At 37.2% G+C, this 16,327-nt stretch overlaps 1 protein-coding gene across 2 annotated transcripts in view; it reads left to right on the plus strand.

Annotated features, from left to right (window-relative positions):
• Nucleotides 1–16,327, plus strand: part of LOC149075845 (protein O-mannosyl-transferase TMTC1-like) — a 198,467-nt gene that overhangs the window by 52,637 nt on the left and 129,503 nt on the right. For both annotated transcript variants that reach the window (XR_016194023.1, XM_089243364.1), the window contains exon 2: nucleotides 4,122–4,302. Coding sequence is in view for 1 of the 2 variants with exons in the window: in XM_089243364.1 (XP_089099490.1) it covers nucleotides 4,122–4,302 (181 nt within the window). In the remaining variant the exon portion in view is untranslated. The remainder of the gene's footprint in view (nucleotides 1–4,121; nucleotides 4,303–16,327) is intronic.

Genomic DNA, 16,327 nt, shown 5'->3' on the forward strand with positions numbered 1-16,327 from the left:
TTAAGGAGGGTTAAAATCCTAAATCATCGAAGATTGGTCTAGTTCCTCCATATACAGCCGTGTAGAATCGAAGGTTGATAGGCAATCAGCAACTCTTTGACAAGCATAAAATTTCGAAACTAAAAACAGGTAATTCTACCTCTGGAACGAAACGAAATCCTAATCAATTGGTCCTAGACTGTGCACAATACATGTAATATACAACGTAAGAACTTTGTATCGAGCAGAAATAATGAGAAGCAATGTTGATCTTTTTTTTCTCTCTCTGGTAGATATAGGTTTATAGGTGAAAAGAAAGCAGAACATGAAAAGGAATCGGGATTTTTGCCGGCGAAATGCCAAGATCACTTCTGTTGTTCATCGGACCGTTTCCTGTTCCTTTTCTTTTTTTTTGTTCGTCTCAATTCCTGGATCCGTGTTTGCTTGTTTGTTGTTCAGTCTCACACATATTCTGCTTTCTATGTAATTCTTGTTTTGTTTTGTTTTCCCCGTCCTTCGCTTTCTATTATGGAATTGAAAAATTGCATCGGAATCGTCGCTATGTCATTTCAAATGATGTGATGGGAGGTGTCCCGTTTCAAATCCTTTTTGCTATTTTTCTTCTTTGTTTGTCGAGCGGTTGGAAAAATTGTGAGTTATGGGTATTGACGTGATCCGCGAGGAATAAGGAAAAAAGAGGAGAAATGACATAAACGAATTAAAGGAGAGGGAAAATGTTTTATTTATTTATTTATTTTGTTTTTGTAATGATTTTCTGTTAACGTAGTTTTGTAATTATTTCAAAAATTTATTGCGCCAAGTTACCAGAGCCATCGATTGTCACAGTGGTTCTCGAATTCCAAGTCCTTCTTTTCTTGTAATTAAAGGCATCTGATTATATTGGGGCGCTGTAGCCCAGGTCGATAACATACTCGCCTAAAGTACCAAAGGATGTTTAGAGGTGTCGCGAGTTCGATACCCGGTTCGTCCTTGTCAGAAAAAGTTTCCTGACACACGTTTGCAACAGAAACGGCGACATGACCGCAGAAACAATTGCTACTGCGAAGAGTCCCAAATCGAGGGGTTAGCGCGCCAACCTCTCGATGAGTGTAAAAATAAGCCTTCCGTTCGGAATCGGTAATAAATCGTAGGTCCCGGTCTAATTATCACTCGTGAGCAGAAAATGACCGTGGTGCGACAAAAAATGATCAAATGATCTGATTATATTATGATTCTAGAATCACTTGAATTAATTCCGGGATTAGTAAAATTAGGTAAATTGTGGAATCACATATTTAGATTTGGAATCACATATTTAGATTTGGAATCACATATTTAGATTTGGAATCACATATTTAGATTTGGAATCACATATATTTAGATTCTATATAGAATCATATATATAGATATTTTATTGAAACGAACAAACAGCAAATTACAATGTATAAATATATAATACAATATACAAATACAAACATATGTTGCACGACACAAAACACACACACATATAATACATACACTATGTCGCCCCAAGGGACTAATTTATGATTCTATAACAACTAAAACTGATTCTGGAATCACACATTAATATTTTGAAATCACATATTAGTCGAGAAACAGGTCGTGCGCAGACGATACTACTATCGGTCTTGCTTATACACGAGGATTATTCCGCGACTTTATTTCACTCATTGCAGCTTAAAGTGTACGTTCCTAGACTCTTGATGTCACATAAAATAAATAGAAAACTATTCCCACCATTCCGAATTGTAATTTCTTTTTTTCGAAACCAGTGCAGTGTATATATTACAACATATGATGTAATACCTTTTTTTTTTTTTTGTAATGCTACACAACTATACAACTTTTTACCGCTTACTGTGTTTTTATGTTTGTTGTAAAATTTGAGCTAAAAAACATCATTGAGCTCGGCTTTTTCTGCTATCTATCCAATAAAAAAATATTTGTTTGTTATAATTCTTAAAATGTTATCGGCTGTTTATTTTGGTATGCAGCATTAAAACGAATATGTGGTTATAATATCGGAATTTTTTTTTGTTTGGTACATTCATGCTGCATTTACGCTACATTCCAGCGTAAAATTCCAGTCCAAGACAAACTAGGCTTGGATTGGAGTATGCTATAAAATTTTGGAAACCACAGTTACAGAGGGATATAAACTAGGCTGAGAGGGGTACAGAGAAGAGCTAGGCGTGCTCATATTGACGGCACGCAAGTTTTTAAGTTTTGAACTATGAAGATAGACTTGATTTCTTGAATGTGTTTGCATTGGAAGAACGAATGTGTCAGCGGGAGGGGGGTATACATTGTCAATAAACTGCTTTGACAAGGATACGCCTGTATCGTTTAGTCAGGGACAATTCCAGGTTGTGGTAAAGCAAGGAGTTTTACTTTAGCAGGGTTGCTAAATGAAATAGCTACTGGTTGGTTCAAGTAAAATGGCTTACCTTTAGAAAGAAGTAAGCTTTTTAAATTTTTCTTCACGCTCTTAGTGCTGTAGTTTAGATTTTTTGGGTTTTTTTTTGACATCCATATTTTTTTTATGGGCATCCTTTCTCAGCCACCTCATTGTTCAATTTGTCTCTTGTGACCTTTGTGTTTGCATTTGTATTTATGCAAAATTTAGTCACTCTTCTCCTAATTTCTTTGCAATGCAGTTTACCGTAAAACACTGTTTTGTACTGCACAGAAAGTAACTTCACGGCAACTTCATTTTGACGCCTTTAAAAGGTAGACAGTGCAAAATATCGATGCTTTTAGACTTTAAAAAAAAACTGGTAAGGAATTTAAAAATATATTGAAGATGATTTTAAGCGGATTATAAAAACGTATCGTTGTAGAGAAGTATTTATCATAGTAATGGATATCGTTGTATTGAGAGGAGTTTAGACTGTAGATAATTCCAAATGAAATTTGAAAAAAATATCATTATAAAGGGATTTATCATTGTATGGACTACCGTTGTACTGAGGTTTCACTGTATTAGCGCATTCTATGGTTCCCAACTTCGAGGCGTGAATGCGAGTCCATCTCCCCGTTAAAAAGCATCGCCACATAGAGCAACAGACCTACAACAATACAATTATTCAATCATTACAATTCACTCATAGTAAGGAAAATCGATCACAGATGGTAGCACTACACACAACAAGCATTACACTAAAACAAACTTCATCTCAAGTTCACTACACGAACACACACAATCCAACATGTACCAATTCGTTAGAAGTTCCGCTGAGGAATATGGACGAGATGCACTTATGAAGGAAAACATTTCATATGTGTTCCGCATATTATATATTATATTGTATAAAATTCCGAGATAAAGAGGAAAAGAAACTGGGATTATTTCATGAAAAACATAGAACTGTCGTGCTTGTTGCTCATGAGAGAATTCTCAAAGCAGATCGAATTCGTAGGTGTATAGTTGGCATCTGTGCTTCATCCACGTATGATTGAAATAGAAAATTTCTTTCGTGGATTCGGTTCCACATTTTTTTTTCCTTCGTGGGTTGATAATATAGACAAGACAAAGGATAACATTAGTATTCAACTCAGATTGAAAAGTTTACGCTCCGGTTTAAAAATTTACATATCTCTGAATGTCACGTGACTGAAATACGATAAAGGACTGAGGAAGAATAAGGAGACAGGCGGAACCCCAGGTGTTTTGAAAACAAGATGAGATCTTATTCCCTTTTCATTAAAGCTTAAAAAAAATAACATTGAATAGAAAATATTGGACTTGGGTATGCTTTCAGTTTATAGGAAAATTCCGATCTCTACCGTGAATTTTCGGTTCAATCGACATCAACGTCTCGAGGCGAAATAAATTTTGTTTTTCTTGCAACCGCTTTCTAGGTATTCAGAAAGAAACTGCATTCAATGTGCTATCAGAAACCAATTATGAGAAGCATATGTTGTTGTGGTTTTTTTGGGAACTGTATTTCCATTCCGAACATGGATATAAATCCCTCGAGCGACTTCGTAAAAAACGCTTCAGTGAAATGACTTTTCCGCATGTTCCGTCTTGTAACATGATAATGAGATTTTGAAGAATCTATGTATAGGAATGTTATTTATATATCTATATGTATATTTTTTGTCTCGTTTATTTACAGACTGAACGCAGTTGTCTGGGGCTTAGACAACGCCGTGTCTTTTCACATAACAAACGTGGTCCTTCACTCGTTAGTCGTAGTTCTACTGATGCAGTTCTGCAAAGAAGTTTTCTCATGGCAGCGAGAAACTACGGCTCTGGCCGCGTTCCTTTTTGCCTCTCATCCAATCCACACAGAAGCAGTGAGTATAAAAATATTAATCTACACTCTTATCATTATCGAATGTCTGATTCCCTTATCGTTACAACCAAATGAAATAAAAATTTGTCAAATGTTATCATGAATCACATATAGAAATTTTTAATTTTAAAAAATTAATATTGAAAAAGATTAAGAAGTTCAAATTTTATAGAGGATCCACAGATTATAGATAATTTGTATTCAATAAAGAAAACATCTTAATGCTCTGGCCTTCCTTCTTTTATGAGCCAAAACGGACAAGCAGCCTCATCAAAATCGAAGAAATTTGGAGATTTTTTTGATGAGACATTCTACAGGGTGTCCTATAAGTGCTAATGTGACCTTTATCTCATCAAATGTTCGTCGCAGAGGTATAGTTCACTGTAAATAATTCTCAAAATGTATTCAGAAATCACCCTATATTAGTTTTGAGAGAAAAAATAATTGTCACAAAATAAAAACAAGCTATATTTGTATACTGCCCCCACCCCGTCCTCTAAATTCCAATTTCAAAGCTATTTTCCTGTCTCTTTTGAGCCCAACAACTAAAATACTATTTTTTATGTGCAATATTCGCTGAGATATTCGAACTCAAAAACCGGAGAAAAGTTAGACAATAACACCATTCACGGAGGAACAGAAGAATTTTCCGTTAATTTTTGATGGATGGTCTTTCCCAACTTTCCCTCATTTGTCTCACTTCTAATTAGTAATAATTAGCTAGACTTACTTTTAAATTTTTAAAAAAGACATTTTTTGGAGATATCATGTTCTGACCAAACACCACAGAAATATTGGTTTTCATGTGCATAGCACCCTATCTTCTGGTCTGCGAACCATTTATCTCATTTCTGCTGGTCTGTGAAATTGTTCAGTTATTTCCATCGGTCCGCAGGTGTAAAAACGTTGAGGACACACACACAACTAATATAAACTATATACATTAATTTACTACCAGTCGCGTCCCGCTCCCCATCTGATATAGATATCAGAGCGTTCCTGAAAGATAGACACGTATTAAAACAAAGTATGTACCTGACAGCTGATTTTCTCAACCTTCCTGTACCCAAGGGCAATTATTTATCTGAAACAATTCATTAGCATCACCAATTCACAGCTTGAGTATTGTGTCCGGCATTTTACAAAACAATCTTGCATTTCCTCATGTATTTTTATTTTCCGATTACTTTTGTAGTATTGCGCATGCACGCGGCTTGTTTTAGCTCGAAGTAGCTTCCAGTGGAGGACTGGCCCAAGAGGCATCAGTGTGTACCGGTAACTGCCTGTAGTGGGCGATGGTGTTTACTATAACATCGTGAATGCTCTTGCTTCATTTGCACACAAGTGCGAGGTCGGTCGGACGTGGTCTAGACTCTAGAGGGTTTGGCTCTCCAGCATCCTGAACCAACAAGCTTGCTGTAGACACTTGAATGTGTCTATTGACTGACATACTGCTCTCTTCGATTACGGACCTCTCGATAGCGACCGAAACAGACGCCATTTCTGTTGCTCGTACTGTGTGTTAAAGAAAGGCAGCTGAGCTGATGTTCGTATGAATGTTCGCTAAAGTAAGAAATGATGTTTAGAGGTGCCGCGAGATCGATATCCTGTTCCGTCTTAGTCAGAAACATTTTTGACACAGGGGTACAACAGAAACGTCGACAGGACCACAGAAACAAATTTCTACCGCAGAGAGTCCCATATCGATTGGTTAGCGCACCAACCTCTCAGTGAGTATTAAAAAAACGTTGTCGTTCGGAATCGGCAATAATTTGCATGTCCCGGTATAATTATCACTCATGTGCAGAAAACGACAGTGGTACGACAAAAATGATCAATTGCAGTAATGAACGTTGAAGAATTCTTTGCAAGTTTGCAAAGCTATTTTAAGGGTTAAATTACTGCAAATACATATATACAAAATCAGAAACCACAGCAGGCGAATTGCCCAACAAGGTGGCTGGAAGAAAAGTAAAAGGAGAAATAAAAGCAAACAGTATCAGAAAGAAAAGCCCATAAAATTACGACTGTCGTAGACTAAATATAACTACACTGCTCAAAACAATTAGGGGAGCAAGCAAAAAAGTGAAGAAAACCGTGCGAGACAGCCACGTATTGGCATACAATGGATAGTACACGCGTATCAATACAGAAAAAAGACGTGAAAAAATTTGGAATTAAGCTTTAATTCTTTGAAAATATGGAAAAAACATGAAAAGATGATTTAGGGCAACAATTTGGTTACATGTAAACGATAAAAAAAAGTACTGTTTAGACATGATGCATGAGTTTTAATAGGGCGTGTGGTCTCCTCGAACAGCTAAGACTGCTGCACACCTGTTTGCCATGGATGCGATGAGGTTATCGATCAGACTTTGGGGAATACTGTTCCACTCCTCAAGAAGTGCAATCTGCAAGTCTCGGACAGTAACAGGCGGCCTTGGTCGTGCAGCAATGCGTCGATTGGATTCAGGTCAGGAGAGCACGCTGGCCATTCCATAAGCTGTATTGCTTCAGCTTCAAGCAGAGCATGTTCTCCACCAGACGAGCTCTATGCGGTCGGGCATTATCATCCTGGAAAACAAAGGAATCTCCAATGGCTCCAGCGTAAGGGATGACATGAGGTCGCAGTATCTCGTCTGCATACCTTCGGGCCGTCAAAGTGCCATTCCGAATGATATGCAGGTCCGTACGTCCGCCTATGCTGATTCCACCCCATACCATCCAACCAGCTCGTCTGTATTGTGACCTTTCACGAACGAATGTGGGGTTATTTCGAGTGCCCCTGCTCCTCCATACCAGAACACGTCGGGTGTCACACTCCAGACTGAATCGGGACTCGTCTGTAAACAGCACTTGGCTCCAATCACGTTGCTCCCAATCTCGATGTTCAGCAGCCCATCTTCTTCGGGCCGCACGGTGGCGTGGGGTCAACGGAATGCAGACCATTGGCCTACGTGCATAGAGTCCTCCCTCATGAAGCCGATTACGTACTGTTTGGCTGGACACCCTTCGTCCTGTTGCCAAGAGCAACCGTCTTTGCAGCTGCGTAGCATTCTTTGTTCTGTTTCGACGGGCTGTTAACCGTATATAACGGTTATCAGTTGCTTTAGTGGCGCGTGGCCGACCTTGCCCTGGTCGACGTCTAACATTTCCTCATACAAAAATTATGATTGTTTTGGTCAAAAATTAGAAAGTTCGAATTAATCAATAAGTTTTAACGTTAGTTTACGTGGAAAACTCAAGGAGAGTTCATAAAGGTTCGAATTATCCGAAATTGGAATTATCTAAGTTGCATTGTATTGACTACTACTTCACCAAACACCAACTATGGCCATATCGCTATATTGCAATTTACTGCCATTACTGCCATTAGTGGGTTGGAAGTGAAGGTGCTGTCTATCGGTGGTCGCCTCGATTTCGTTTGGGAAAATATCGTATCTATATCCTCCATTGGGTTCGAACCCGGGACCCTGACAACAACCTTCACGATGGTAGACGAGCATCTTACCACCATGCCACTCGGGCACCATTGTATTGACTCGCGCCAAAATATTCTAATTGATTTTAGTTGATGAAAATAATTTTTAGAATTATTTCACCCTGTAAAATAGTACAACACTTTTTCGTGTTACATAAAAAGTAGCTTCCCGCAACTTCATTAACATTTTCGGAGAGTAGGTTTTTGCAAAATACCGTTGTGTTATTAAAGACCGTCAAACGAACAAAAAACTGCTTAGGAATTCCAACATATACTGGAAATTATAGCGGTTTTCGAATATCGTCAAAAAAAAAGCATTTATGCAGGGATTTGTCATAGTAGAGAATATCGTTGTATCGACAGGAGTTTCACACATTTAACTATTAGCTATTCCGAAAAAGATTTGAAAGGAAAAAAAATGTCATTCTGGAGGGATTTATCGTTGTATCGAGTATCGTTTCATTGAGGTTTCACCTATATACCATACAGAAAATTGTATATATATATATATATATATATACGTCCATACAAACAAACACTTGGATGATTTTAGTACCGAATACGGCATTACTTGTGACATTTACTCGTCCTTCGGATCACGTTCTTCGATATGCTGCTTTATATTTATTAAGTTCTGTCTGTGTCTGGCACTATTGTAAAAGGAGAGGTTTATTCGGAGGAAAGCATTACTCGCCACTGCTTCGGAACTTCAAACTTGCCACTTACTATCTTGGAAATGGGACAAGCCAACCGGAAGCCTCAATTTCGGAAGAGAAGGAGGAAAACTGCTTCGTTCCACGGATGTTGATCCCGCATCGGTTGCCACAATCCATCTCCCAGTAAATGCCCCCAGAAGACATGTAAATGGTATCGGTTATGTGGCGGAGGTCTTCTCTGGCATATTGCCCAACCGATTCCAACACAGCACACACACACATACACACACACAAGGGAAGAGATGTGCTCCTAATCTGATTTTGATCTTGGCTTTCTCTATACTTGGAGGAAGTTCTTGGAGGATTCTGTTATGTATGGATGCGCTATATACATATATACGTATAGTATTTTCGATGTGCTTTGTGCTGTTCGGAATCGGGGAGAGAAAGAGAAGAAAAGAATCTTTTACTTGAATCCGATGCGATGTTCTATAATGCGGTATAGAAAAACGAGCTCAACGTCTTTATTGTAATTTCTGTTACTCTCGTCCTTGAGATCAATATTAAAAGTTCTTTTTCGTGTAAGGATAAGCGATCAATCTTACCGAATATTACGCATACAAATTTTGGGTTCCGCTCACATTCAACCAGTGATTAGAGAGAAAAAAAAAAATATATATATATATATATATATATATATATTATTTTTTTCCCGTGAAACATAAAGCACAAAAAATTTTATTTGGACATACATATGATTAATCATGTGAAATGATTCTCAACTCTGCTGTACTTTCACATTTATCTTCACCTCGCGTATAAGGTCGGTTTTTTGAAAATGTTTTTTTCTTAAAAATAACACGTTAGTCATACTTGCAAATGCCATGTTTATTGGATCTCCACGTATGACGTTATACCTAGATCTGACTGTAGTACAAATAGAAAGTCGTGGGCCCAGGGATGAATCTTTTTGTTTTTCAATTTTTTACTCCATATATTTGCTATGCAAAGTCTCAGCTCAAGTGTATTTGGGCTGTACAAATTGTTTGTATTTTAATACCCTAAAGCTATTCTACAATTTCGAAGGTGCCAACACCTAATTGATCGCCCGATGTACAATTTTCACAAACGATATTTAGAGTCTGGGAAAGTTCGTAATTTAACTTTATCATCAAATATTTAGATTTAAAGCTGATCTGATTTCTGTGTGTTGCGTCTTATTTCATAACATTTCTATCGAAGCATCTGATAGTAAGATCAAGCAGAAAATTTCAAGAGAGACATTTTACTGAAGCATACAAATGTTGTACTATAGATTTTTATTGTTTGCTTCTCCTTGAAGTAGAGGAACTAAAGAAAGTAAAGAAATTCTGCTTGCAACTTAATTTCTTTATCATTATTGTAAAAATCATTATTACAAACCCTGATTCAGTACTCGTATGATTTTCAACTTCAGGCATATATTCTTTCAAAAGTTTTCTTTTTTTTTTTCATTGGTGAGAGCTTCGATTTGCATGGAGAAATAACCGTTTACAAAAACTTGAACAAATACCTCTATTTTATAGCATAGAGAGAGAAAAAACCAGTTAGTACTTTGGTCATGAAAATCGCAAGTTTGTTGAAAGATCACGCGCAAATGAATACGGGATATAAAAAGTCGCCTGCACTACCATGCAGTTGAACTGAATTCAAAAATTACTATTACAAGCCTTATATAACAATAAGCAATATCTACTAGCCGGACAATTTTCTATAACTCTCCGAAATTATGGAGAAGTGGTAACCAAACATTTTCACACTTTTCCTTCACTGCTTCCTTTCACGTTAATTTAATAGAACACTTGGCAGGGTTTTGCCACATTTCCGTTTAGGCGAAACCTCTGAAATAATATTCGTGGTCTACGGAGTGCCGAAGGTGTAAACAAGGTGTTTGAAGGAGCTTCTAGGAAAAGTCTAGAACATGGTCTAGAGAGGTATTTAGAACTATTTTTCCTCTGCTGGAAAGATCTTTTCCTCAGGGTTGAGATACGTTTCGAATTATTTATTAGACTTGGTTAGAACTTGCAACGGGAGAGCGTAAAACTACTTGCTTTGCTGCCCCAAATGCTCTCCGGGCTTGTTAGCTTGTAGTTTGCGTGTTTTGGAGGGATATTTCTTAGTAAGACATGACTTCACGACGACAGTATCGGAGAGCGAACGTCCAGTTTGAAAAGTGGTTATATGAATGAGAGAAGCTGGATTCCGACATCTAGACCATTGTTTTCCACCCGCTGGTCCGTGGAGAAGAGCCGGTACGTGAAATATTTCACCCAATTAATACAGTCGCTACATAAACTTAGATTTAATAAGTATTACAGTCTCCTATATAGGGATTTTGTTTAGATCTTATAAATGTGTGTGAGCAGATTTGTGAATTATTTCTCCCTTTAATTTTTTTTTTTTTTTTTTTTTTTTTGTCGTATATAAAAAAAATATTTCTAATGTTTATTTATTTTTTGCGCTTTCTCTAATTAATTACCTTATTCATTTATTTTTATTTGGTTCACGATTGTTTTCCCTATTAGTTTATTTTTTGCATGTCCTCAAATATTATTGCTTCTATTTGTTATTTATTTTTCACACGTTCTCAAATTATTTCTGCAATTTATTTAAGTTTTTGCCTATATAAAATTATTTATCTCATTTACTTTTTTCCCTGTTCGCGAAATTGTTCAATTACTTTCAGCGGTCCACAATTGTAAAAAAATTGACGAACACTCACTCAGACTGATCTGTATTGGCATCAGTAGATCAGTGAACGATTATTTCCAGCCAGATAAGTTTGCAAAGCGTTTTTTCTCGTATTTTTGCGAGAAATTTACGGTGGATGTTGGCAATAGGGACACTTGCCGTGAAAACCTTATTTTATCCATGTTTTATTTCGCGAATTTTTGGGGAATTTTATACAGATCTATATTTGAAACGAAATTTTGCGCTATTGGTGGTTCTGTGATTGTTGCGATTTCACGATGAAATTTAGGTGTTGCCATTTCATTCTTTAAACTCTTAACTTTAATGTTAGGGCCATGGTTACACGTAACATGTTCCTGCACGTACAATGTGTAGTTGAGTAGTAAATAATAATAGCGAAGCTGCGATCGCTGTGCGGTAGCGTGGGATTCTTTGCTGGACTCTCATCGCGAGAATCCAAGTTCGTACCCCTTTGGTGTCACAGTGGTAGTCGGCTGAAGTTGGTTTCCTGTAGTTTTCCAACTGTAAGGATAGATTGCGACACTACCCCCAATTTGAAAAAAAAAAGTGTTTTTGCAGGGAGGCAGATCGTCGACATGATGCTTTCATGACATGAAAGTTCATGCATTGCCATCGTCACTTAAGAATATGGAGGACCGATGGCAGCAGCAGCATGACATGAAACAAGCACTGCACGGACAACAGAAATACGTTGCGACCACACATACATGAGCCCGCGCACACGCATCTCGTTGCGGCATGAACCATTTCGTTAGAAATTCCATAGAGGAATGTTAACGAGGTGCATGCACGGTTAGATAGTGCTGTAATATTAGTAACAGAACGTCATAGAGACCAACCATTCCCCCCCCCCCCCGTCTCCAAAACACATATAAAACAGCAGAAAAGCAGATATGAAGCACGTATACTGAAAACAAATCAGATTTCCCGAGATTCGTAAAAATTAATTCATCGCAGCTACCCGCACGGCCCTTCACAAGCCGGCAGAGCTTCTATCTGACCCTCCCCGTGCATATTAATCAATAAATAATATTTCGAATAAAAATTTATCTGCCAATTTTTCATCATCTCAGAATATACCTAGTACGCACATGGATAAAAATACAAAGCATTCCGATTAGAAACGTTAATTCGGAAAAATCGGCAAATTTCAAGTAATTACCTCCAGCGCCTGGAAGGAAAAGAAATACACAAATAACATTCTTACAACAAAACCCGTGATAATCGTATTGTGCAATAATCATCACATCACCATCATCAGCATAAAAGAAAGAGCACAGTTTATCTTTCTCCGAAGTGCTTTTTTTTTTTCTCAGCCTTCATTACAAATAACGAGATAAATTAGGACATCACGATAGAGAAACGTACCATTTTGTACATTTTTATTTTTATCCTTCTAACTCATTTTCTTGCAGGAAAAAAAGGCGTAAAAATAAGAAAATTACTTCTCACTTGCCACTTAATTTCACTCGTTGAAACATTGACTTGGTTCGTTCGTTCGTTCTTCTTCTCGTGAAAAGTCATTGCCAGCGAACGTTGCAAGGGCAGGCAGGCAGGCACAGGAGATCTTAACTTCTCAATTACTCCCTTCGGATCCCTTTAATTTAGTTTCGTATAAATCTCTTTCTCTCTCTCTCCCTTCTTATTGAACTCTCTCACGTTAATTTGTTCAACGCAGACACTCAATTTCGTTATTCGCACTCCAATTTTCTTATTATTTTTTCGTTTTCTTTTCTTAATCCTTTCGACTCTATATCGATTTACTTTAAAGTTTGTCCGCTTAAGTTTTGGCTCGGATTTTCCCTCTCTCTCTCTCTCTCTCCGAAGTTCACAGATGTTGAACTGTTTTCGTTGCAATCAATAGCTCACTAGCTTAAATACTCCGTATATTTCATCGCCACCTGTCAACACCGATTCCTTTTACGCCATTTTTTTTTCCACCGTATCCAACTGCGTCCCGATATGTGTCTCCCGAAAAAAGAGCTACTCCGTCAATATACTCTTTGTATGTTGTTATCCGTGCGCGTTTATGTACGTTGTGTTTGATCGAGCATTTTTGTTCGCTATTCATGAGGAGGTTCCTACTATGCAAACCTTTGATATTGACATTATTTCATGTGCAACATGGATTTATCATTATTTGCCTTGTCATGATACGAAGTTGGAAAGAAGGGTGTTCGCGGTTCTCTGTCTCAAATCGTTTATTTTCATTGATTTATCGATGTACGTAGCATGGTTGCTTAAACCGACGTGTTACGGTCTCGAGAAATGTCCTTCTTATTTTTCTCTATCTTGATTCAGGGATAAACCAAATAAAGAAAATTCGTTGTAAGTTTTGTGTACAAGCTTGATTATAATGATCATTCTATGGTGGGGGAAGATAATTTGGTGGACATATCCCCAGTAACTACGCTTGCGAAGTTCTCTTCACTACTGAGATGGATCGTATGTGATTTTGTAAACGATAACTTACCTGCTATGTAAACTGTATGCAAAAGTAAATCATCACGGTTTATGAAAGAGTTGTATATTTTGTATTTTCGGTTTTCAAGCGTTAAAATTCGAAGAAAGGCTATTCTCAGAATTCTCCAATGCTTTCTTAATATAACTTATGTTCGACATCGAGATGGAGGAGTGCGTAAATACCATAATTCCTAGAAGGAAGGCACTCCCGATTTTTTTTTCTACTTTTTGAACTCTTTAACCAGCACGCATATATTATTTAATTCTCTAGTAAAATGCCATATCTTTTATCTGTGAAATATGCTTTCTTACGATTTTTAGCTAGTGCAAAGTAAGTACGATAGGAAAACGTGTTCCATTCAGAAATAGGTTGTACAAATTACCCAGGTTTATCGTTAAAATTATAAAAATATAAGAAAATAATTTTTCGTTTAAATCATACCTATAAAATGTGTAATTTAATGATTATCATTGATCATTTTTTTTCGCACTACGGTCATTTCCTGCACACGAACGAAGGCTAATTGGACCTACAATTTGTTGCCGATTCCGAATGGCATCATTTTTTATACTCCCCGAGAGGTAGGTGTTCTCACCCCTCGATGTGAAACTTCCTGCGGTAGTTTCTGGGGTTATATCAGCGTTTATGTTGCACCCCTGTGTTAGGAAAGTTTCTGACAAGGACAAACCCGGGTATCGAATTCGTGACACCTCTAAACATCCTTTGGTACTTTAGGCGAGTATCTTATCGACCTGGGCTACCGCCCCCTTCACAGATTATAATCGGCATGTGAATAATTATTTACATTATGTGCTCGATTATTTGATGGTAGTGGAAAACTGGAGCCAATTTTCACCACCCGAAATATCGTGAGAATCGAAAGTAGTTTTTTCTAATTTCGTTTTATGCTTAATTCAACGTCAATCTTATTACGTTCAAAATTAACATTGCTTGTCTCTTTTTTTTTCTGATATTATCAGATTCCATTGATATTAGTTGCCTATTTTACACTTTAAATGAGATTAGTTGCACTTTGGTAAATTTTGATTTCATCAAGACCAAGAAAATCCATTTCCTCTCAGTTTCCTGTAGTACCGTGTTTCCCGAAAAATAAGCCCTAACATGATTTTTCAGGATTCTCCTAATGTAAGCCCTACCCCGAAAATAAGCCTTAGTTAAAATCGTCAATCAGACGCAAAAATGCTGTAATGAACGATTTCATTCAAATTAATACAGTAAAACCTCTCTTTTGTAGGAACCGGAGGTATCAAAAAATTCGTATGTGAAACAGTGGTGACCGTTAATCAGGGATCTAAAATCCATGCTTTTATTATACTGGGGGAATTATTATTTTGCCGTTAAAAAATGATTACTGCATCTAAGGGGTGCATCAAGAGAGGTTTTACTGTGCACTTGAAATAAATTATAATATAAACTATAATTAAATTGTCGTTAGTACCAAATCAGGCATCCTTGGACGGGCGATAAACACCTGCGTAAACAGACAGATCTGAGACTTTCACTTTTATCAAAGCAAAATGAAGAAAATTTCTGGAGAAACCCCAAGACACCCTGGCTCTGTTGAAAGAAGGGACGTAAGCACTTCGACCCAAGGGGTAACCCGGACATCTCTGACAAAACCAAAATTTATTCATATGTCAAAGATTGCATATTGTGCATCTTAATTAAAATAAAGTGCAACGCGCCCCAATATTAAACAATCGTAGAAAGTTGTATAAAGTCTAATCGCAAAAGGCACAATCTGAAGTTTGATCGACCAAGGATTGTATGGCAGAAGGGAGGAGCATTCCATTCCACTCGAACAGTTCAATCCACCCAGTCTAATTCACTCTTGAGCACTGTTGAAGATCTTGAACATTTCTTCGTGGCTTCATTAGATTACGGATTCATCTTGATGATCGTTTGCTAACAGCGATTTACTGTCTAACAATAAATAAAAAAGCAATATGATGTATTTTGGCTACCCAATGAATGAAGTTGTCATAAGTAAACAACGTGGTTTTTCAGGTGCTCCTAATATAAGTTCTACCCCGAAAATAAGCCCTAGTGCATTCCTTATTTGGAGAAAAAATTAATATAACACCGGGTTTTATTTTCGGAGAAACACGGTACTATGTACTAATACAATAAATTTTAACTGGGTCGACATTGATCCAAAGTATTATCTTGCCTTGAAATAATCATCATAATCTGTGGTGCAAAGTAACCCGCTCGTATGGGTTACTTTGGACCAATTTCAGAAAGCTCAAAAATTTACACAAAGAAAAAATTGTAATGGCTTTTTATGGTAATATACCTGTTTTCTCACATCATCTTGGAATTATCAGCATCACTTTCAAAAATAATTGTACATGTTTGCTATGTCTCATGAGTTTTTCTCAATAAACTCTCAAATTCAGCCCCATGTTACGGCACGTCTTTCTTACAAGATTCATTGAAAGACTTGTTATTTGTGGAGATGAAGATTACAAGGAAGAAAATTTATCTCTGCCCCCAGGGGGACTCGATCCCTGGTCTTTCGCTTGCCGGACGAGTGCTCTACCATCTAAGCTATGGAAACTGACTATTTCAACCTTGGAGCGTGTGTGTGTGTGTGTGTGTGTGTATATATATATATATATATATATATATATATATATATATATATATTAGT

This window comes from Pholcus phalangioides, unplaced genomic scaffold (assembly GCF_987345545.1).
Source record: "Pholcus phalangioides strain wild (caught in Gottingen) unplaced genomic scaffold, Ppha-v1.0 ptg000015l_1, whole genome shotgun sequence".
In the NCBI taxonomy this organism is placed as follows: domain Eukaryota; kingdom Metazoa; phylum Arthropoda; class Arachnida; order Araneae; family Pholcidae; genus Pholcus; species Pholcus phalangioides.